This window comes from Plectropomus leopardus, chromosome 10 (genome assembly GCF_026936395.1).
Source record: "Plectropomus leopardus strain MGB_pleo_1.0 chromosome 10, ASM2693639v1, whole genome shotgun sequence".
Lineage (NCBI taxonomy): Eukaryota > Metazoa > Chordata > Actinopteri > Perciformes > Serranidae > Plectropomus > Plectropomus leopardus.
The window spans coordinates 1,518,009-1,543,109 of record NC_142185.1 but is presented as its reverse complement, the minus strand read 5'-3'; the positions used below and the strand labels follow the sequence as shown (position 1 = coordinate 1,543,109).

Below are 25,101 nucleotides of genomic sequence, written 5' to 3'. Positions count from 1 at the left end.
TTTTTTGCTACTTTTACTTCATAAAGTTTTTAACTAACATCAGTTCTTGTCATAAGTATAAAATACCCATCCCTTTTTAAATTTTAACCCTTCAAATGCCAGTTTGTTTGCACAATGAACTTGTTGGAAAACAACCTCAAAAATGGCCATTTTCTATATCCTCAGTGCTACTGTTTTTTCTTGTATCATTAATAGCACAGTCTGAGATATGTAACTGATTACAGTTTTTTCCAATTGCTAAGACACTAAAATGACATGCATAGCACAATTATTTAAACTGACTCACATACAGAGCAATCAGACATAAAGTCACATATCCTATTCAGAATGACACTACATGAGCTTATTGGCCAATATATGTGCCACCTGGCCAAACACCTTAATGGTTAATTGTTACCACTTCAATCAGGAAGTAAGCACTATAAATAGACCACAGGTGAGCACCTTTTTTTTTTACAATAACAATGGAAGACGTTGCAGAGAGAGGAAGAGGAAGAGGGAGGGTGGGAATAAGAAGGGGAGGAAGAGTGAGAGGTAGGGGTAGAGCTGGTAGAGGAGTTCATGGCCAAAGAAGACAACAGCTTTCAAATGAAATCAGAGCATCATCCATGGGCTGACAGTGCGAGAGGCTAGACAGAGAGTGCAGCCCAACTTGAGACATTTTACTGTTGCCTCTGTCATCCAGACATTTAGACTGGAGTACTGACATGTAACCAAAACGTCTTTCACACTACATAGTACACCCTATGTTATAGTGTATCAGTTGGGTGACACCTGTTTTCTTCATGAATGGCTGATGTCATACACTAACTGTACAAGTTTCCTGTACAATTTACTCTACTGTGGGGGAAATATCTTTACGCTGCATTGTCCAAGCCTTATATTTTTGTTTTTTTGTTTTTCTTAAGGACTGAGAGACGCAACCATGGTGGAGGAAGGGGCGAAATGTTCACCCAGGTACAGGAAGCTGCCATTGTAAACTTGGTTTTGGAAAATAATGAAATCAGATTACAAGAAATTCAAAGCCACATCATCCAAGACAACACCATATTCAACAATATTCAACAAGTCAGTCTGTCCACATTGGCTTGCATTCTCAAACGAAACCAAATCAGAATGAAACAACTTTATAAGGTGCCTTTTCAGAGAAACTCTCAAAGAAACAAAGAGCTCAGATGCGCATGTTGATGTAAGTACAACATTGTTTCCAAGTGTACTGGATAACACCATATTGACTGATTCTTCTTTGTTTTCAGAAAGTACTGGAAATGGATGATCATGCAATCCCACGAGTTCATCTTTATAGATGAGGCTGGGTTCAACCTAGCAAAGACCAGAAGAAGTGGAAGAAACATCATTGGCCACAGAGCCATTATAGATGTTCCTGGCCAACATGGTGGGAACATCACAATGTGCGCTGCCATCTCCAATACGCATGGTGTCCTTCACCGTCATGCCAACCTTGGACCATACAACACAGCCCATATTCTCACATTTCTGGACAGACTCTACAACATTCTCATACCAGAGTGTATGAATGATGCAGACCATCAAAGAAACCGGTACGCTGTAGTATGGGACAACGTGAGCTTTCATCGTGCAACCCCAGTCCAAAACTGGTTTGCTGACCATCCACCATTTCTTGTGCAATACCTCCCACCATACTAACCATTTCTGAACCCCATAGAGGAGTTCTTTTTGGCATGGCGGTGGAAGGTATACAACTGGAAGCCCTTTGTGTGCATGCCTCTTGTGCAGGCTATGGAAGAGGCATGTGATGAAATTGATGTGGGTGCGATTCAGGGATGGATAAGCTACTCAAGGCACTTCTTCCCTCAATGTCTGGCAAGGGAAGATATTGCCTGTGTACGTTTTGGCCAGACCCAGCTATTGCGGCAAGATGCTGCCTAATTATTTTTCTTGCCTCTTTTTTTTCATTATATATTTTTCTGGACATTTTTTCTGCAATTTTCTTTTTCAATTTACTGTTTTTTGTGAGCATATTTTTGTTCACTTCAATGTTAATATATCTGCTGTGCATATTTTGCACTGACTTGTTTGGTGAAACAAACAAAAAATAAATGTTTCAACAGCGTGTGTGTATCTGCAAATATTTCTGTGCATGTGAACAATCTGAAGAATTTTCTACAATTTGAACTATTTTAGTATTATGGCCCCCTCCCTGAGCAACCACCTCATCATGGTGGAGGGGTTTGCGTGTCCCAGTGATCCTAGGAGCTCAGTTGTCGGGGGCTTCATGCCCCTGGTAGGGTCACCCATGGCAAACAGGTCCTAGGGGAGGGACCAGACAAAAGACCCCTATGATGACGATAATTAATGGTCCAAAGTTCCCCTCGCCCGGACGCGGGTCACCGGGGCCCCACCCCCAGGCCTGGCTCCGGGGGGGGGGCCCCGGTGACCCGCGTCCGGGCGAGGGGAACTTTGGACCATTAATTATCGTCCTCGATGGCGAGCGCCTGGTGGCCGGGCCTTTACCCATGGGGCACAGCCCGAAGAGGTGACATGACATGGCCGTAAGGTGGTCAGTGCCTGTCGGGGTGGCAACACCCGAACCCGCTGGTGGACACCAGCGGTAAGGGGTGCCGTCAAGCTGAAGAAGGAGTCCTATCGGGCCTTCTTGGCCTGTGGGACTCCGGAGGCCGCAGACAGGTACTGATAGGCCAAGTGAAGTGCGGTGGCGGCAGTCGCCGAGGCGAAAACCCGGGCGTGGAAGGAGTTCGGCGAGGCCATGGAAAACGACTTCCGGACATCTTCGAAGAGGTTCTGGACCACCATCCGGCGTCTCAGGAGGGGGAAGCGGTGCTCCGTCAACACTCCGACGGTGCTCCAACGGGGCACTGCTGACCTCGACTTGGGACGTTGTGGATTGGTGGAAGGAATACTTCGAAGACCTCCTCAATCCCACTGACACGTCTTCCGGTGAGGACGCAGGGCCTGGGGACTCGGGGGTGGGCTCCTCTATCTCTGGGGAGGAGGTTACCGAGGTGGTCAAAAAGCTCCTCGGTGGCAGGGCCCCGGGGGTGGACGAGGTCCGCCCAGAGTTCCTCAAGGCCCTGGATGTTGTGGGGCTGTCGTGGCTGACGCGACTCTGCAACATTGCGTGGGCATCGGGGGCAGTGCCCTTGGATTGGCAGACTGGGGTGGTGGTCCCTCTTTTTAAGAAGGGGGACCGGACGGTGTGTTCCAACTACAGGGGGATCACACTCCTCAGCCTCCCTGGTAAGGTCTATTTGGGGGTACTAGAGAGGAGGGTCCGCCGGATAGTCGAACCCCGGATTCAGGAGGAGCAATGCGGTTTTCGCCCCGGTCGTGGAACTGTGGACCAGCTCTGGACCTTTGGCAGGGTCCTTGAGGGTGCGTGGGAGTTTGCCCAACCAGTCCACATGTGCTTTGTGGACTTGGAGAAGGCATTCGACCGTGTCCCTCGGGGAGTCCTGTGGGGGGTTCTCCGGGAATATGGGGTTTCGGACTCCCTGATACGGGCTGTCCGTTCCCTGTATGACCGGTGCCGGAGCTTGGTCCGCATTGCCGGCAGTAAGTCGAACTCGTTTCCGGTGAGGGTTGGACTCCGCCAGGGCTGCCCTTTGTCACCGATTCTGTTCATAACTTTTATGGACAGAATTTCTAGGCGTAGCCAGGGTGTTGAGGGGGTCCGGTTTGGTGACCTCAGGATTGGGTCTCTGCTCTTTGCAGATGATGTGGTCCTGCTGGCTTCATCAGGCCATGACCTTCAGCTCTCACTGGATCGTTCGCAGCCGATCGTTTGCAGCCGAGTGTGAAGCGGCTGGAATGAGAATCAGCACCTCCAAATCCGAGGCCATGGTTCTCAGCCGGAAAAGGGTGGCGTGCCCCCTCCGGATCTTATCCGGATTTAATAGTTGCTAGTTCAGCAAAGCTAAAAACCAAATACAGTCGTCTTCTGTGGCTAAGTAGCGGCATACACTGTTGTTACACTGTTACTTGTGTTACTTGTTTTGTTTTGCACTGCTAGACTCGTACTTTTTATATTTTATATTTTAATTTTTTTATATTTGTATCTTCTATTTTATCTGTTTTTTTCTATATTTATGTTGCACCAACCCACCAGAACAAATTCCTCGTATTGTGTTACTATACCTATACTATACCTGGCAATAAATCTTTTTCTGATTCTGATTCTGATTCTGATATTAGCAAGAGGATAATAAATAGCGTATAAGCTACTGTTTCATTACGTACAATTAACGTCACTCGACCTGCATACCTTTTATCTTTTGAGCGTTTCTCCTCTTCTTCTTTCCCTTTCTTTCTGAACTGGACATCTGATGGTTTCTTTGGTCTTTTGTCCATGATACACCCTTGACTCAATTTAACATCATCACCTTTCCCCTCCGTCAAATGCCCATGTGGTGATGTTCAGCATATTCCAACATGCTCTTATGTTGAAAGGACTGATACAGGAAGTAGTTCTGAGCGGAAGCTCTGTATTGCGTATTGAGAGTTATGCAGACGCTTGACGGATTTAATGCGGTCAGACATTAAAGTGAGTTCCGGTAAAAACCCGACAGTTGTGGCAGTTTTTACATTTTCACATAGCGCAATAAATGTAAAAGTATCTATGTTAATTTTATGAATGAAATACAGTTTATTTGGAAGCAGCTAGGATCATAACAGGTCAGTCTATCCCTCACCCCCCTCCGTGCTTTTCCTCTGAGAGTTAAACTCAGCCTGCTCTCAGCCTCTGCAGCTGTGAGCTGATCGCCCTCCTGTCTCCCTGCTGCCTTTTCTTCTGACGCACACAACCTGTAGACATGACTCAGCCGAAAGTTGACATGATAGTAAGGGCGGCCCGCACCTACTCCACTAACGTGACGTGGAAATGAGCGGTAGAAAACTTGCGATTTTTATTTATTTATTTATTTATTTATTTATTTTGCGGGTGCTCGTGCGCCCCCAAATAGATTGCGCCCTGGGCGGTCGCCCACATTGCCCATAGCAAAAACCGTCCCTGAGGGAAGGATGGAGCGGGAGATCGACAGGCGGATCTGTGCAGCGTCTGCAGTAATGCGGACGCTGCACCGATCTGTCGTGGTGAAGAGGGAGCTGAGCCGAAAGGCAAAGCTCTCGATTTATTGGTCGATCTTCGTTCCTACCCTCACCTATGGTCACGAGCTTTGGGTGATGACCGAAAGAACAAGATCGCGGGTACAAGCGGCCGAAATGAGTTTCCTCCGTAGGGTGGCTGGGCTCTCCCTTAGAGATAGGGTGAGAAGCTCGGTCATCCGGGAGGAGCTCGGAGTAGAGCCGCTGCTCCTCCGCGTTGAGAAGAGCCAGATGAAGTGGCTCGGGCATCTAATTAGGATGCCTCCAGGACGCCTCCCTGGTGAGGTGTTCAGGGCATGTCCCACCGGTAGGAGGCCCCGGGGAAGACCCAGGACACGCTGGAGAGACTATGTCTCACAGCTGGCCTGGGAACGCCTCAGGGTCCCCCGGGAAGAGCTGGACGAAGTGGCTGGGGAGAGGGAAGTCTGGGCTTCCCTGCTTAGGCTGCTGCCCCCGCGACCCGACCCCGGATAAGCGGAAGAAAATGGATGGATGGATGGATGGATAGTATTATGGCAAAGCGTACTAAACATGAGAGTGCTTCTCATAATGCCTAACAGTGTTTAGTTGGTTCGACAAAAATCTGGTAATATGAATGAAATGTGTGCCATTTGGTGCAAACGTTTGATTTTGATAATGCTATATGTAGTTTTGGTTGCAGTGCTTCATTATGCAGGATATATGAGGTATTTTGCAGTTTAAGTGTGGTTTTGTGAATTGTGTTAAGTATTTCAAAAAAAGTGTGTTTTAGCAATTGAAAAAAAACTGTAACAACAACACTGATTATGATGCATTGCTATTTTTGTGCAGGGAAAGCAAAGTAGATAAAACTCCCACTCAGTGTGTTCGTGGCCAAAAATGGCCACCTCCTGTTTGCATTCCCAAAATGCTATAAAATTAATATATATTAAAAGATTTTTCCACTTTCACCAACTTGATTTTTTAAATGCGCATCACTCCTGGTCATGAAACCCAAAAATTTCATTCAAATTCAGAATTTTAACCCTTTAAATGCCTGTTAGATCACATTATGCTAATGATTTATAAAGGGAAAAAAAAGCATAAAATCAATTTTTTTTACCAAATAATATATGCTACCTGATTTATTTTTTATTGCAGTTGTGTTTTCTTATTTGCAGTTGTGTTTTCTGATTTGCGGTTGTGTTTTCTGATTTGCTGTTGTGTTTTCTGATTTGCGGTTGTGTTTTCTGATTTGCTGTTGTGTTTTCTGATTTGTGGTTGTGTTTTCTGATTTGCTGTTGTGTTTTCTTATTTAGGGTTGTGTTTTCTGATTTGTTGTGTTTTGCACTTGCCACCCTATACAGGTGCTTTCAGCATGTGCATCAAAGCCAAGTTTGCCTGGGAAACTCAATGCTCACTAGCTTGCATCAACAGAAATACATTTCATTTTTTTTCACTCTATCTTGCAAATACATATTTTTGCTGCAATTTCACAAAAAGGCATAATTATTTTCATGCATCAACACAAATCATTATCTGACATCCTTAAGATCACACCTATGCCAAAATTGTATCATTCTTTAGCTCCATTGGAGTATATTAAGTCATCACGCCCCTACTGGAAACTAAGAATATTACATGGAATTGCTCCCTCGGCCAAAAATGGATAAATTACATAATCTGGTAGACAACATTAAAAACAAAGATTTTCAAGTGTTGAGTTTATAATAAAAGCCATTTTACCTAAATTGTATGATTTAACCCTCTGAGCCCGGCATAGTCGCTGGCGACTAAACTGTGTTCCACTTTATGTAAAGTGTAAAGGCAGGAGAATCAGGCCCCTCTCTGAAGTCACAGGAGTGTGATGTGGCCCTCTGCAGCATCACAGAGAGGAGCTGCTTTGCAGAATGGCACAGATAATGGGATACACAATCAACTGCAAAACAAAAAACAATGGGACTTTTTTGGAAAAGTGGGTCCATTTTTTAACTATAATGTTATAATGTTTATTTTTACACTTTCTGATTCCCAGCACTTGGGAGAAAGGTTTTCTATGACAAAAAAGCTTGTGCATAATACTTTTGGGTGATTTATCACTAAAGATCTGTACAATTCAATTTCCATCTTGATTTTTCTTTTGTCTTTATGGTCTCATAACTATTTGTACATTCAAGTGACATCACTGCAGCCTAAATATTCTAATAGCCCAGGTTGTCCTGAAAAAAAGATATATATAACTTCATTGTGCATTGAGGGACTGAGGTTTTAAGTGCATTATTACACAGAAAGTCCAGGCGAACCAAAACTAGGTAAAAATGGATTTGGTACTGTAAATAACGAGGAATGTAGTTTTCATGGGTTTCAAGTGGCCAAGATGGAGCCAAGTTGTACAATTGGATATATACAGTATATTATTGACATATATTTTAAGAGCTGAAGTTGAACATTTAAAGATCAGAAAAAAAAATCCAGACCCTTGGGAAATTTCATTCCATAAGCATTAACACAGCTAATATGGTAAAAAAAAAAAAAGTGAAAACTGGACACAAATGGCCAGCATAGAGCCCAGAGGGCTAGATTGTACTGTTGAGACCATGTTGGCTGGCAGGGAGCATTTAGCACCCATGGCAGTATAGACACAGAGAGCATTTATACAAAGCCTATAAGTGCTTTGTTTCTCTGTAGTTCCAGGAAGCTGCTCATGCTTGTGTCTAGTTAGTGTCTAGTAATATTAAAAGACCAACAGACTCTAACACCCACCACATCAACACAAGAGCATTTTCTTCTCCGTGTGAATATGGGGTCAGATGTACAGAGTGTGTGTGACTTACTGTAGGAGCAGCCGTACACCTCCACTCTGAGGCCTGCCCAACCACCGGGGTTCCAGTCCAGAGGGATGAAACGCAGGAAGCGGGTTCTTACTGAGTGGGGCAGCTTATTCTGGACGATGACTTCTGAATTCACATTCCCCACAAACATCTGCAGAACATACAGTGACAAAGATCATGGTTATGATGCCAGCTTTCCACTGCTATAAGCACATGTACCAACCTTACACTGTGGAAGAACTCAAATCATTTCAGATGTGAGGAAAACAAACAGAATCAGTGTTTCCCCAGCAGCTGTGCTCCAGTACATCATCATAAAGTATTTAGCGCACACACGAGAAGCCCTGTAGACATGTCTGCGCATAACTGTAGATATCCAATTATGTTTCATAAAATGCTTCAAAAGTTCTTGCCTCTCTTTCTCTTCTCTGTCTGTATTTTCCTGTTTCACCTGCTGTGCTATCAAATAAAGCCACACAGTAAAAGAGTACATTCTTACAGTAGAAGAAAACCTTTTTGATTAAAATTAATTTACAAGAATGAAATCAATTAACCCCATCAACGCTTTTTTACATTTCAAAACACCCCCAATCTAACTAACCTCAGCTGCATCATGACCATCATCACCTCTTCTTTTCTTTACCAAGCAGTTCCCCATACTCATCTTGTGCTTTGAACGTATACAACTGTCTAACAAGCTCAGTGTACGAAGATTTACAGTGATCACAGTCAGGAAAAATGTGTCCTCCCTATGTCCATAACCTCACCCATTACCAGGAACTAATGATTGCATGAAATATATTTATTTATTCAAAAATGAATCAAAGTTATAAAGTTGACGTGTTAAAAGTTGACACATGGCACTCTCAAAGATTTTAGTCCTGGTTGATTTGGTGACACCTGTAGTTACTTGTGGTAACAGCAAATACAGTTCAACACTCCAGGTCACAGAGTTCTGGAGCAGCAACATTAACTATTGTTGTTAAAAAAGCAGTCAGGCAATAATTGGGACTTTTTCCATCATTCTGTGATTTAATGCTGCATGCTGCCTGATTGTGCAGACAGCAGCTTGCATCAACAGTGAAAGCTAGAGGTGTCGACAGTGGCTGCTGCTGACTTTCCAACATTACACAAATACCTCACCAAGATAAGAAGGCCCTCACACAAGACTAGGCCACCTGTGCAGTAGAAAGACACAAAGGGCCCTACTTAGACGATCTATAGCTGATGCTGTAAATGCGTTTAGCATGCCAAAGTTTATTTTGCTAGTTGAACTGTGCATAATCAGATGTGGTGCACGGCGCAAAGGGGTTATATTTAGACTCTGAATTAGTCACGGGTGTGTTTTGGGCAGAACATGAATTAACCAATCTGTGTACCAGCTCCCATTCCCTTTAAATGCCAGGAAACTGATCTGCTCGTACGTGTGGTTAAGGCATGCAAGCAGATCATTTATGGAAATAGAAGAAACCCTCAGACAACAACCGAGATGAAGCAGGCATGGGAGGACATGGCCTGGCAGACGACATCATTTTCTGGAGTCACTAGGACAGCCTTACGGTGCAAAAAATGGTACAATGATGTGCAGAGGAGTGGTAGGCAAAAACTTGCTGCCCAACATAAACATCATGCAGAGACAGGAGGAGGACCATCCTGACCATCACAAGAAATGACCTCGCCTGAGGACATCGCAGCCTCCACCCTCTGTGCTGAGAGCATCGATGGATTTGGGGGACTAGAGGTGGGTGTGCAAGGTAATGATAATAAATCAGTCTGTACTGTTATATACACTGTATATCCTGTACCATTCTTAGATTTAAGAAAAGCAGCCCCTTAGTGAAGCAACCTTTTATCAACAAGTGTAACAAGAAACAAACAAAAAATCTGTTATCAAGATAAACGTGTATTTCTCCAACAGAACAAACAGAGGCCGGAACCAGTACGCAGAATCAGAATCAGAATTAGAATACAGTTTTATTGCTAAGCACATTTATATATACAAGGAATTTGACTTGGCATTTTGGTGCAAGACATTTAACATAATGGAAGAACACACATATTGAATTTAAATAGTATAAGACATAAGATAAAAATATAGAAGCAATTTAATGATAGAAAATGAAAAAATAGAATATAAAGAACACAAAATGTATGGACAAAATGTGCAATGGAAGAATAGTACAGATGTGCAGAAGTTGGAGTTACAGCGCAAATATCTACAGTCTGAATAAATAAGTTGCAGTGTAAAGAAATCCGGTCCAGTTTGTGTGAATGTATCACATAGACTGATTTAGCCTTACATCAATGTAATGTTTTCAGACTCTGGGACTGGATTCGAGCCTGTGTCATGTAGGCGGTGGACAGCAGTGGGGAAAAACTGTTCTTGAGGCGTGAAGTTTTGGTCCAGCCTCTTGCCAGAGGGGAGGGTTGCAAAAGGCCTGTGTCAGGAGTAAGAGGGGTCGGCCACAATTCTACATGAAAGCTGATGTTCAGCTCCTACTTCAGGTCCCCATGATGATGGTCCCCAGGAGGCGGAAGGACTCCACAGTGAAAACTAGGGAATCACCAGGGTGATGGGGGGTGGGGGCGGGGGTGGCAGCAATCCTTCTGAAAGGGGGGGTGGCAGCAATCCTTCTGAAATCCACAACCATCTCCACTTTCTTCAGTGCATTAAACTCTAGGTTGTTCTCGCTGCACAAGGTCACCAGATGGTCAATCTCCCGCCTGTAGGTGGACTCATTCCCACCAGAGATGACTCCAGTGAGGGTGGTATTATCCGTGAACTTGAGGAGGTTGATAGACTGATGACTTGAGGTGCAGCTGTTTGTGTACAGGGAGAAGAGGAGAGGAGAAAGAAGGCCTTGAGGGGAGCCAGTGCTGATGGTTCTGCTGTCAGAAACATGCTTCCCCAGCTTCACCTCCTCCTTCCTGTCAGACAGGAAGTCTGTGATCCACCTGCAGGTGAAGTCAGGCACATTCAGCTTGGAGAGCTTGTCCTGTAGCAGAGCCAGAATTATTGTATTAAAAGCAGAGCTGAAATCCACAAACAGAATTGTGGCATAGGTTCCTGCTGAGTCCAGATGCTCGAGGATGAAGTGGAGAGGCTGACAGTGTCATCTACAGACTTGTTGGCTCTATAGCCAAACTGCTGGGTGTTCAGAAGAGGGTCTGTGATGAGTTTTTTGTGTGACAGTACAAGGCACTTAAAGGACTTCATCACCACAGAGGTCAAGGGTCTGTAGTCATCGAGTCCTGTAGTCCTATGTTTTTTGGGGACAGGGATAATGGTGGAGGCCTTGAAGCAGGATAGCACGTGGCATGTCTCCAGCTAGGTGTTAAAAATGACTGTAAACAGCTGAGCGACACAGTGCTTCAGGGTGGAGGGGGAGACAGTGTCCGGTCTAGCTGCTTTGCGGGGGTTCTGTCTCCTGAAGATCTTATTAACATCCCTCTCCAGGATGGACAGCAGTGTTGCTGAGGTGAGGGGTGAGGGGGTAGCTGGGGTGGATGGTTGTGCTGAGTCCTGGGCCCCTGCTGTGGTGGGGGAGGAGGTAGTGGTGAGTTGTGGAGTGGAGTCATCATGGGGGATGAATTCAGGTCTGTGCCCCCTCGGTAGGATAGCTGATGCAGTGGAGCGTATGGCTTCTTTTCCATCTTCTCAGTCATCCATCCAATCTCCTCCATCCACATGATCAAGCCTATTGCTCCTCCGTAACGTGTTCAGAGCCATCGTGCTCCATGCCTGAGAAACCACGGAGGGAGAGGGTCAGCTGTAAACCAAAATTATTATTAGCCTGTAGGCCTAATAATTTTAAATTTTAAATAAAAAAATCTATTCTGTTATGATATTTCTTTTGCATATATTGTTCATTTGTTTATGATATTTCGTTTGAGTTTTTTTATTTTGAGTGTCATATTTCGTTTGTTGTTTTACTTCAACAATATTTCAAATGAGTTTATTGTTAAATTTTGGATAATTCATTGTAGTCATTCAGTTTTTTTTGTTTGTTTACATATTTCTTTTTTTTAAATTTTATTTCGTACAGATATAGTTGTTAGTTCTGGCTTATAATATTGTTCACTATTAACCAGTCTTCCACAGGGGTGTGTGGGGGTCCCCCTGGAAGACTGCAGAAAAGGAGTCATAGCTTGATCCAGGATAATATGCGAACATGTGTGACCTTACACACTGCATCACAAATCACCTGAATGTTGATGGAGTGACGTGTTTGCAAGTGGGTACAATCTCTTGTACCCAACACCCCTGGGAATCCAAATTTCGCCAAGAACTCCCATTTCACCATTTCTTGGTTTGCCAAGTGTCAATGGGGATTTTATGAAATCAGGAGCATGTCAGACTAGGCTTGATGTAACAGCGTGTAGGGCCAAACTTACGGTAGATTGTGACATAAACCCAATAGAACTTAAGGGATGCTGGAGTGACCTACTTGCGTAAAAATGTAGCGTAGCAGCAACTTTGACAGCAATAGGCAGAGCATAGGGACAGCTGGCATTGGTCTCCAAATTGTTGGCCAGAAGTTCACAAATATCTGTAACAGCCTGTCGATATAATCGTAGTTTACATATGCACTCCTCTTTGCTGAGGGACAGGTATGTGGTCCGTGGCCAATAGACCCTTTGCCTCTCTCAGTCCTCTGTACGATCAGCAGCTCCATTTGACTGCATATCAGCAAATTCTGAGAGAGCAAGTTTTGAGAGTCGTTATCATGGTGAGGCTGGCCTGACTCGGAGCCGGAGCTGTTCAAGTCTTCTTTAGTCTAGTGTCTGATCACAGGAAGGTGAAGTGGATGAGATGTGATTTTTGCACACTCAGCAACGGGAGATCAGAGACTGCTCTGCGCTCATTTTCACAGAGACATCGTTAACCCCTAACATCCCAGATCAAGCTGTTGCACTGAATGGACTTACCTTGTGGGGACCATTTGGACATGGGACTCTGATGCAAGTTCAAAAAATGCTCTGCAGGAATTGTATGATGCCATCAGCAGCAACATCACCAACCAGATGGAATCTTCATAGTAGCTGCTGATTTTACCTTCATCTCCAAAGATGTAGCAGATACAAGAATAATTATAATTTCAGTTTTTAAACTATGTTTAAAAATGATCAATAAATCTACCTTCTATCTTCTACCTTCTTCTACCTTCTAAAACAGTGACTGTTAGGACACTCATATATTTCATTTTGGAGGTCTGTGGAAATCCACCTATTCTGTGGTTTAGGTATGATTTAGGTAATGTTAGGTAATGCCTGCTCTGTATCCACGTCTCTTGCACAGTTCTGCTGCCAAACAGAGAACCTCACTACAGCAGTTTAAAGTTTACTGAACCGTTGATCTGTCTCCTCCAAAAACCAACAATGACAGTGAAATTCATGCTTTGAGGTAATTATGGATGCCTCCAATGTCAGCTGCTGAAGTAGCACATGCTCTGGGCTGCTGTTGAGTGCATATGGAGAAACACTGAATAATATTTCCAGTTAAAAAAATCCTCTTTTTTTTAGCTGAATGCTTGAAATCCAAGCAGAGGAAAACATCTAAATCCTTTGAATAGCAAAATCCTGACAGGGCAAAGCCAAGTGCAATGTGTTTTTCTCCTTTAACATAGCATTTGATGAAAAGTGATAAGATCCATCATGTGATGCAGAAATATAAGAATATTCCATCCATGGTAGTGAGGAACAAGTGGGGAATTAAGGGGTCTCTTACTGTGTGTCTTCTCCCTCGGAAATAGCAACCTACATCTCTTAGATGTCATTATTCATCCCCACCTCAGTGTTCTTCCAAAAAGCACAAGAGTAAAGCAGAAAAAGAAACTGCAGCTCTGGCACAGATGACCTGGTAAGAAACCAGCAACAGTTTTGTTTCAAAACAAGATGTTAAGAAAAGCTAAACCAAAGGCAGGGTCACAGCATCAGCACAGCTATCACCACGGTCAGGCACAGCCAAGGTTACAACCAGGATCCAGGAAAACCAGGAAACAAGGGAGCAGGAATGCTCTGGAGAGGCAACAGGATTAGCATAGTGCAGTTCAACAGACCCAGGCTCCGTAACCACGAGCCCCAGGTAGTGACAGTACCACATGGCTATCACAGATGTAAGGCTAAGCTAAACCACTGAGGCCAAGCTAAGCTTGCAAACGGCTGTCACAGATATAAGGCTAAGCTTAGCAGTAAGGGTAATGCAATTAACGGACATGCATGATTTTCCAATGGCGGCATTAAGAAAAGGAAAAGGAGCTCAGCCTATCATAGGAAGTCCCCCGGCAGGTTTAACCGATGTCAGCCTAACTATGGGTTGGTCCAGGCAACCTGAGCCAGCCCTAATTATAAGCTTTATCAAAGAGGAAGGTTTTAAGTCTACCCTTAAAAGTTGAAACAGTGTCTGCCTCCCTCACCGAACCTGGAAGATGGTTCCATAGGAGAGGAGCATGGTAGCTGAAGGCTCTGATTCCTACCCTACTTTTGGAAACTTTGGGAACCACAAGTAACCCTGCATTTTCAAAATGCAGTGATCTTGAGGGATGGTAAGGAACTATGAGCTGCAACAGATAGGATGAGCCTGACCATTTAGAGCTTTGTAAGTAAGGAGGGGGATTTTAAATTCAATCCTGGATTTCACAGGGAGCTAGTGCAAAGAAGCTAAAACACGAAAAACGAGCAGCAGCATTCTGCACCAGTTTGAGAGACTTAAGAGATTTGTTGGGCAACCAAATAATTGGAAGTTACAGTAATCCAGCCTAGAGGTGACAAATGCATGTACTAATTTTTTAGCATCTGTTTGGGACAGGTTGTCTAATTTTTGCGGTGTTATGTAAGTGAAAGAAAGCCATCCTTCAAGTTTGTTTTATATTGGAGGCAAAAGATAAATCTTGATCAAATAAAACTCCGGGGTTCCTTACAGTTGTGCTAGAGGCCAAGGTAATGCTATCTAGAGAAATTACATCATTAGAAAAGGAGCTTCTGGGGTGTTTGGGGCCAAGAACAATAACTTGAATTCAACATCAAGAAATTATGGCTCATCCAGGCTTTTACGTCCTTAAGACACGTTTGAAGTCTAGATAGCAGACCAGTTTCATCTGGTTTCATAGATAGATACATTTGTGTATTGTCAGTATAACAGTGAAAATGTATAGAGTGTTTTCTAATAATGTTGCCTAGAGGAAGCATACATAAAGTAAAAAGGATTGGTCCAAGCACTGAACCCTGTGGCACTCCGAAGCAGACCTTAGTATGATCATTGATGTGAACAAATCGGGAACGATCTGATACACACGTGGACAAAATTGTTGGTACCCTTTGGTTAATGAAAGAAAAACTCACAATGGTCACAGAAATAACGTGAATCTGACAAAAGTAATAATAAATAAAAATTCTATGAAATTTAACCAATCAAAGTCAGACATTGCTTTTCAACCATGCTTCAACAGAATTATTTAAAAAAATAAACTCATGAAACAGGCCTGGACAAAAATGATGGTACCCCTAGAAAAGACTGAAAATAATGTGACCAAAGGGACATGTTAATCCAAGGTGTGTCCACTAATTAGCATCACAGGTGTCTACAATCTTGTAATCAGTCAGTGGGCCTATATATAGGGCTACAGGTAGTCACTGTGCTGTTTGGTGACATGGTGTGTACCACAATCAACATGGACCAGAGGAAGCAAAGGAAAGAGTTGTCTCAGGAGATTAGAAAGAAAATTATAGACAAGCATGTTAAAGGTTAAGGCTATAACACCATCTCCAAGCAGCTTGATGTTCCTGTGACTACAGTTGCACATATTATTCAGAAATTTAAGATCCATGGGACTGTAGCCAACCTCCCTGGACGTGGCCGCAGGAGGAAAATTGATGACAAATCAAAGAGACGGATAATAAGAATGGTAACAAAAGAGCTCAGAAAAACTTCTAAAGAGATTAAAGGTGAACTTCAAGGTCAAGGAACATCAGTGTCAGATCGCACCATCCGTCCTTGTTTGAGCCAAAGTGGACTTAATGGGAGATGACCAAGGAGGACACCATTGTTGAAAACAAATCATAAAAAAGCCAGACTGGAATGGAAAACTACATGTTGACAAGCCACAAAGCTTCTGTGAGAATGTCCTATGGACAGATGAGACAAAAATGAAACTTTTTGCCAAGACACATCAGCTCTATGTTCACAGACGCAAAAATGAAGCATATCAAGAAAAGAACACTGTCCCTACTGTGAAACATGGAGGAGGCCCTGTTATGTTCTGGGGCTGCTTTGCTGCATCTGGCACAGGGTGTCTTGAATCTGTGCAGGGTACAATGAAATCTCAAGACTATCAAGGGATTCTAGAGAGAAATGTGCTGGCCAGTGTCAGAAAGCTTGGTCTCAGTCGCAGGCCATGGGTTGTAACAGGACAATGACCCAAAACACACAGCTAAAAACACCCAAGAATGGCTAAGAGGAAAACATTGGACTATTTTAAAGTGGCCTTCTATGAGCCCTCACCTAAATCCTATTGAGCATCTTTGGAAAGAGCTGAAACATGCCGTCTGGAAAAGGCACCCTTCAAACCTAAGACAACTGGAGCAGTTTGCTCATGAGGAGTGGGCCAAAATACCTGCTGAGAGGTGCAGAAGTCTCATTGACAGTTACAGGAATCGTTTGATTGCAGTGATTGCCTCAAAAGGTTGTGCAACAAAATATTAAGTTAAGGGTACCATCATTTTTGTCCGGGCCTGTTTCATGATTTTATTTTTTTTAAATAATTCTGTTGAAGCATGGTTGAAAAGCAATGTCTGACTTTAATTGGTTAAATTTCATAGAATTCTTATTTATTATAACTTTTGTCAGATTCAAGTTATTTCTGTGACCATTGTGAGTTTTTCTTTCATTAACCGAAGGGTACCAACAATTTTGTCCATGTGTGTAAGTATGACTTAAACCAGGTTAGTGCTGTTCCTTTAAGGCCAATTAAGTGTTCCAGTCTGTGCAGTAAGATTTGATGGTCAATGGTGTCAAATGTGGCACTGAGATCTAATAGGATTAAAACAGAGACCAGACCTGTGTCAGAAGCAATAAATAAGTCGTTATTAATTTTTGCTAGTGCCGTCTCTGTACTATGATGAACTCTGAAGCCTGACTGAAAGTCTGAAAGTCTGACTGAAACTATTATCTTGGAGAAAGTCACAGAGTTGATGAGCAACCACTCTCTCAAAGATTTTAGAAATAAAGGGGAGATTAGATATCTGTCTTTAGTTGGCTAAAATCTCAGGATAGAGAGTGGGCTTCTTTAGAAGAGGTTTAATGACAGCTACTTTCAAGGACTGTGGTACATAGCCTGTTAATAAAGACACATTGATTATATCTTTTGCTTTACAAAATGAAGAATAGAGTCTTTACTGGTCTGATCCTATCAGTCAGGTCTTTAAAGTCATACTACTTTCACCAGAGTAGGATATTCCTGCACTTCCTCCATCCAGTGTGTTTTTAGCCTTTGTGACACCAGAGAAGATAACAAACACATTTATGTACATGCAGCACTGCATGACCTCGCATCACTCACTGGAATGTGATTTCTCAGACCGTAGTCATTCCAAAGTCATTAAATACCGCCACTTAATCAGTAATTTTAATGTCAGACACTGTTGCCGAAAGCCAGCTTTAGCAGCATCAGTTTGTTATACAGCTTGATGGAACCTTTTGTTGTGATATGATTAAGTACGGGCAATGTCATGTTGAAATGTTGCCAGTAACAACGTGATTTAAGGACCTGGGAATGTCGCTATAGGGCAGATGGGCAAGAGGTGCGGTGGATGAGGTGCCATCCAGCCGCATTCCAGTTGGACGCTGAAGGTGGCTTTTGGCAACATACTCGTAAGCTGAAGAGTTAGAACAGGTTGTTTTTTTTGACAGCTTAAAATGTGCCTATGTCCCCTAATCTTAACCATCTGTGGCAGCATGTGTGTTTGTTGACTTCCCGGTATTGGTTTCCATGTGCTTGTGTTGTGTAAACATTCCTACATGTAGCGTAGTCCCACCATGTGCATTTGGCTGCACCTCCATCAAAGGCCTTCAGTATAGTACCTTTGGAGCCCAAAGGAATGCCTACAAAAAGGTACCCAGACCCTAGATCTGTGTAGCTTTTCCACCACTGACAGTACTCTACTCTACATGTGGGCGGGGCTTTGTCACTCACTGCACCGTCCAGCAGCACTTACTATATTTACTTGTTCACCAGTGATACAGAGTGAACTCTGCACCTTATTTATCATCTACAGAACCGGACTGCACGCCAGCATTTTGAGAACAAGAAGCAAGAATGTCTCTCTTCGGGATATTTATAAATAACGGATTTGTGCAATGAGTCCTTGTCAGGCAAGAGCAGGGGTTTAGTGGTGCCCAAGTCCAAAGAACGAGGTGCTAACACATTTTTTTTTCTGCGGGTGAGGATTAGAATATATGTAGTTGAATGCTTGAAGATCCACTCATTACTAAAAGTGTATGTCATCAAAAAGAGAAAGAAAAACAGATGGAGTGGTTCGAGTTGTCATTTTGAAATTTAAGGTGTGTTGATGGATTTGTGTCATCACCTCATACATTGAGTAGCAATACAAGTAAATATTTCACTTTAAAAGTTGCCAACAGTCAGTCAAGTGAATGAAATCTCCAGCTGCTGTTAGAGGCTGCAAACATCCTTTAATTTCATAGTTACAGTTCTGCAGTGTTTAGCTTCACCTTTAGTACCTGATCTGATTGCCAGTTACCCCAACAGAGGGGTGACCAAAAATCGGAACAGTACCAAAGGTACTAGAGGTACCATCCACAACTTTTCAAAAAGGAAATGCTATAAATGCGTAATCAACTGAACTAAATCAAAAACCAACCTGCTGGTAGAAAAGCCCAATTTCTTGACATCACCATAGCACCATTCTGAAATGTAAACAGCTGATGCAGAGGGATACCTAAAATGTAATATGTAGACACTAAAGTCCACTGGAAAGCAGTAGCCTGTGATGACTTGGGAGGAGAACATGTTGAACAAAACCAGGACTTTCAATCAGGAGCCCGGGTGAAAGTTCTGGGTTTGACACGACTGATATCCCCACATGGGTCTATGGTTCACAACTTAATGTTTCCCTCTCCTGATTTGTTTGTAAAAGCAGTGTGAACTCAAAGTGGAGTAACACTAAAATGCAAAGGCCCTTTTGTTTTTGTTTTGTTTTTTTATTTGCTCTGGAATACGTGATCCAAACTACAGATATGAAAATGACTTCAGGGTGCAAACACATGCAGTGTGAGCAGAGGAATACCTGCAATAAAATATTGAGAAAAGACTGATGAAAACAAAGAAACTGAGAGATACACGGGCTGTTAAATGACTGATTACAGCTGTTTCAGGGGAAGGTGATGCTCAAAATCAATAACAGCTTGTATCAGAAACTATCAGGAAGATAGATAGTGGACAGAAGAGCTACAGGCTTTGTGATGAGTTCAACAGAGTCAAACAAGGCCAGTAATTCAGGATTGGCCCCTGGCAGTAGGAAACACAAAGCTCCATGGGTAGGCATGATGTATAGTGGCTCAAATGCAAAGTGAATCTCTCCCAGGACATCAATACACAAGGTCAATGTTTCTCTGCAAATAATGAAGGCCACTGTCCGACACGGTAACTGTTGAGACTGTTATTGTGATTGAGCTGTTTAAGTTGCTGAATCTTGAAGGAGATGCAAGCTAAGCACTTCTACAGACATAGTAATTCATGTGTGCAGAGGAGGCTCACTAATTCAGCAGGCTCCTGTCGAAGGGAAGTGTAATGCAAGTGAGTGTTCTTTGGCAACTGAAAAGAAATAAAAAACACACCAGCCTCGTACATAAGACAGTGAGAGTATCCATGACACAGAACACCACAGGAGACAAAACATGTCTGCTGTGCCACCATGCAGGGTATCACACTATTTTTGTGTCCACAGACAGGAAGGCATTTAAAGGGTCAGTTCATTCATATCAAACAAAACATAAAGTATGTCCAGCCTGTTTTCACTCTGAGCTCGTCAAATACGTCCACTCTGTCAGTGCTTTCAGCGTACGAGCTTGAATCCAAAACATCTGGAATGTGGCTGGACGGCGTCAGATCAGAATGTGCTCAGACAGAAGCAGTGACATTGTTATTATACGCCAGTGGACAGCCAGATGGCACCAGCTGCGTCCACATGCAACACACATGCACTTGAAAACGTGACTGGATGGAAATAGTCGGTTGTGTATAAAATGCCAAAGGACAGTGTCGGGTAATACCGCTGCTGGTAACAGCATAATTTAAAGTGTGCAAGTGTGCTTAGGTTTACGCATTGGTGGGGTGTTGCATGGGTCCCGCAAACAACCGTTTTTCATGCAGGAGTCCAGCATTTGCTGTGGATGTGAGGTTTTTTTTTTACACCTTACTGATTAAACCTATCCATCCCTGACTTTGTTGCCTAATCCCAACCATCGTGACAGTCAGCTTTGTTTGCCATGTGCTGTTGCTTGAACATAAGGATCGTGCTGCATTTTCCCAAAACGTGCATTTGTTAACATTATGGTAAAATCTTCCTGGAGCGTAAACAGCTGACGCAGAAGTCCTAAAATGTCATAAGTAGATGCAGAAGGTCACTGACAGAGCGGCATCATGTGACAGGCTGGGATGAGAATGTGTTAGTCTGTGTCCTTCCTTTCCCACATGATATCTAACCATGCTGATCATCTGCACAAGTCCGTGAATAATATACAAACTAGGAGACGATAAACATTTTTCCCTCTAATTCATGCCATTTTGTAAATAAATTCAGTTGATAATATTATCATTTTTCTTAATACTATTATTACATTATTGCCTACCCAAAAAAATCAGCATCAGTCTAAGTGGCACACATCCACTAAGACTGATATTATTTTTAGGTGGGCCTTTTTAAAAGTGTCTAAAATACATTTTGCTATCAACCCCCCTCCACAGGGTAATGCTGAGCTGTGGGGTACGCGCCCTGTCTGTTTCTGCAAACAGTGAACGCGCTGACCACCAGCTGCTGTATGTAATACACTGACTATAGATGAGTTTTCAAAGAACTCACTTCAAAAATCCCGAACTATCGCTTTAAGGCCTCATTTATGGACAATGCCAAAGTCAGTCATCAGAGCTGCTGTGCATTCAGTGTAACACCCACCGGTTTGTGTGCAGCACAGGAGGGTGTGGAGTCGTCTGAGTTGCCTGAGTGCAGTCTCTGACCTACCTTACCTCCTCAAAACTGCTCTACTTCAACTTCATTTTGAACAGACATTGATTTGCTCTGGTAAGGCTGAGCCCCGAACTGTGAAATCATTTCGTCTCGATGTGAGAAAAGAAACTGAGGCTTCTGGACACTTAAATACTGTAAGTGTTGATTCTTTTTTGCTGTTGTAGTTTCGGTTGAGATTTCAGTTTGTATGTTGTAAAGCACTGTGTTCCTTTGAAATGCTGGCTTTGACTCTGACATAGGCTTGTTTGACAGACAGTACATACATCTTAACAGCTATTGAATGGATTGCCATGACATTTGGTACACATATTCATAGAAGAGAGTATGAATCCCACACACTTTGGTCATCCCCTGACATTTTTAAGCACCTCCATCCGGGTGATATCTGTGGGACTGGGTAATAATTTTCAACCAGTGGCAGTGTTAGCAACAGTTTTAGCCAGGAATGTTTTTGTTGTTGTTGTTGTTGTTGTTGTTGTTGTTGTTTTAGCACATAATCTCTTTGACAGAGACAAAAAAAAATCAAGAATCATCATGAACTGTAAATAGAGAACCCCATAAATGAGTCCTAAACCCTGGATATGAGTTAGCATTCCTGCACTAATGTTGCCTCATTTCAAAGTCAGTGTTTTTTTTTTTTATGTGTTTTCGTTAGAAACAATGAATAAGGTCTGTGGTTAACATAAGCTGAAGAGATGTTCACGTTTTGTTCTACGACATAAAATACGTCAGTAAATACTCCACTGAACTTTGAGGCTGTGTGTGTCTTAAAAAAAGAAGAAGAACTGAACACAGCTTTACAGCCTCTTTGTGGTGGCAACGTTAAATCATGTGACCATAGTGTAATTTTTCTATAGCTATAGCTTTCTATACTTTTAACTTTTTACTTCTGGCAACTGAGATGAGGCTTCTTGCTGAATAAAACATGTAAGTATTATAATATGCTGTTGTCTAAAATCTGATTCCCTTATTTTGGTAATAATCTACACTGATACAACACAAATGTTCGATTTGGAGTATGTATGTAGGGAAATCCTCAACTAAATATTCAGTTGAATTTTATTTATAAAGCCCATTATCACAAAACATAGTTTGCCTCAGAGGGCTTATACAGAATATGACATCCCTCTGTCCTGAGACCCTCCCATTGACTAAAGAAAACCCCCCCAAAAACCCTGTGTTTGTATATCAGTCATCATCATGTTTTCCAAGCAATTTAAAATCAAAGGATAAAATGATTTCTTTCGGAATTTTGTGGAATTTCCTAACTAATATGAAGCATTGCATGTATTTTGTACATAGTCTATGTTAAGCACAGGTGATCACACGTGTGTCCTTGGTTGAAAAAAAGCCATCCAGTGAATGATAAGAGAAAAGGAGAAACAGACACTTATTGAAGAAATAACTGCAAGGTATAAAATGATAACATGAGACAAAATAAACCAGCTAAAGTGACCGGGTTCAGTTTTGTGAAGGTCCAAATCCACTCGCTCCTATTTATGAATTGGGTTTGGGGAAATCAAGCTACTTCCTTCTATTGGCTTCCTTCTATTCCTTCTTAGGGCTTGCTGCTTGTGGCTACAGTTTCTTTAAAAATGTTGATCTTTTAAGTGTCTTTTCATGCTTTATAATCATATTGTATGTATCTATGTATGTACATGTATGCATGTATGTATATACTGAATGTGTAATGCTTTTTTATTTTTTCCCTTTATAAACTCCTATATTTGAACACTGAATTATCCTCCACAGCCATCTCTTGGTATTTATTTCTCTTCATGTGATGAAGTGAAGTGATTAAGGCTGCTCAGAACTCAATCAAACTATTGATGCTAAACATGTTAGCACATTACATTAATAATCTTCCCACAGGCAGTTTGTCTCAAACATCAATCCTGCTGCTCAGGACTTCTTGAGCTCTGACATTTGTGCTTCTTTCCCTCTGTAAAAAGTCACGGCAGCACATCTTCTCAAGAGAAGGCAGCATCGTCCTTCCTCATTCATGTAAACAGTCCACACTCTGCCATGACTTCATTATTTCTATTCTGGGATCACCTGATAAGCGGCCCCATCAGACTCTCTCCGCATCAGACACACAGTGTGTTCATTTTATCCACAATCAAGTCTGCAAGGACCATCCTTCAGCAGAAATCATAATCATAATCATCTGATCATCTCAGAAAAAAAAAAAACGTAACCCATAAACACATGAACTACCTGATCACTCAGCCACATGATGTGTCAAAAATGATCTGACTTGAATCCTAAAGCCAGTTTTATTGGATAAGACCAATTAAAATTTTTATTTTCATTTGCATAACTCTGCTGCCTCTTGGCCATGTCGCTTTTGAAAAAGAGATTTCATATCTCTATAAGCCTTACCTGGTTAAATAAAGGTTAAATAAATCTACACATTTAAAAAATTTAATTTATTTACATTTCTTCTACGGGTCATTCCACTGACTTAAAACAAACACATTAGTTCACTAATCAGTTAGTTCCTCTCTGCCTGCGACTGTAGTTAGTTAATGTTCTCTGTAAAAGCTGCACTCATGGACAGAGTACACTCATGGACAGAGTAAATATGACTCACATATTTAGGTTTTAGTTTTGACCTCTTTCTGTGATCCTTAATCTTCCATATGTTTAGTGACATGCAATTCTATTTCCTGTTGAATCAGCAGGCTGTATGAGGTTTGAACAATAATACAGCATGCTGCTCTGAGTTATGTAACATCAGTTGGTGCCAAAAAATGAACACAAGATACAGTGTTGAGGTGTTATTTAAAAAATCCCAAGTAAAACACCAACAACTAGAAAGTGTTTGAATCTTGTTTTTTTCTCCTTTTTGTGTGTGTATATGTACAGGACAAAGATGCAGCCACCCTCATTTATCAATCTAACATCCAAACCACACAGATCTGAGTCCAGAACTCATTTTACGATAGGGTTTGCGTTTGATTCACAGAACGTTCTTATTTCAGCGATCACAGCATACAACTGTACAGCTTTTGATAAATTTGGCTGCTGACTAGAACCATCATTTACATATACCCCAATAGCCTATATGCTGGGTTTAAAGTTCTTTCTTCTTTAGTCTTCGGTCTACGTGAGACACGGGTCAATCCAGTAAAAATATTCATAGAATTCATCATACTAACCATAAATTGTCTAAAATATATACAGACATTAGTGATACCTGGAATAGATGTGGTCAGTCCCCTGATAACCCATTTTACCATTCAGAGAAGAGCACGGTTTGATATCAGACTGCTTGACACAGATGTGCTATGTTAGCTTGAGTGAAACATAAGTTACTGTCTTTTTGTTTAACACTTGTGATGATTGTGGCTTGATATAACTTCCATGACTGTTCATATTACATGGATGTTTGTTTAAATAACTTATGTTAAACTCTGAACGGTTTGGTTAAGTTATTGGATTAAAACCGACGCTGACCACATGTGACGTTAACATGCAGGACAGCTCAGCTGACAACATTTGTTTCAATTTATTTAGCGGAGCTAACATTAACTTCTACCTTACATGCATGCTTAGTTGTTTAGGGGAGCTAATTAGCCAAAAAACATTCCTATTTATTTAGCGGAGCTAAAGCTACACTCAAGCTACACTCAACCTGCCCAATTTAAGTTCAGTGGGTAAGTAAACCTTTAACTGCACCAGAGTGAATTTAAAACATGGCGGCCTTGGGATGGTGTGTAAACTGTCTTATTCCAGAAAAAAACTGCTTGGCAGTTCTTCTGGAATATTGTAACGTTAGTCTGCATTAAAATGCAGCACATTTAAAATCAAACTGGACCAGAAAGCGTCAACCATGACAGCCAGTATTTTGTTTGTTCTGGGCTACTGCAGGATGAGCCAGTGGGGTGTCAATTTAAGACTTGGCAGAAGGAGTAACGGGTCTCAGGTTGCAACATTAGTGCTA

At 42.2% G+C, this 25,101-nt stretch overlaps 1 protein-coding gene and 1 pseudogene across 1 annotated transcript in view; one reads left to right on the top strand and one right to left on the bottom strand.

The window, feature by feature from the left end:
• The window catches only part of LOC121949058 (contactin-associated protein-like 5), a 362,843-nt gene that overhangs the window by 141,918 nt on the left and 195,824 nt on the right, over nucleotides 1-25,101 (bottom strand). The window contains exon 4 of the mRNA XM_088082827.1: nucleotides 7,896-8,043. Within this exon, the coding sequence (XP_087938953.1) occupies nucleotides 7,896-8,043 (148 nt within the window). The remainder of the gene's footprint in view (nucleotides 1-7,895; nucleotides 8,044-25,101) is intronic.
• LOC148188450 (uncharacterized) lies at nucleotides 465-1,911 on the top strand (annotated as a pseudogene).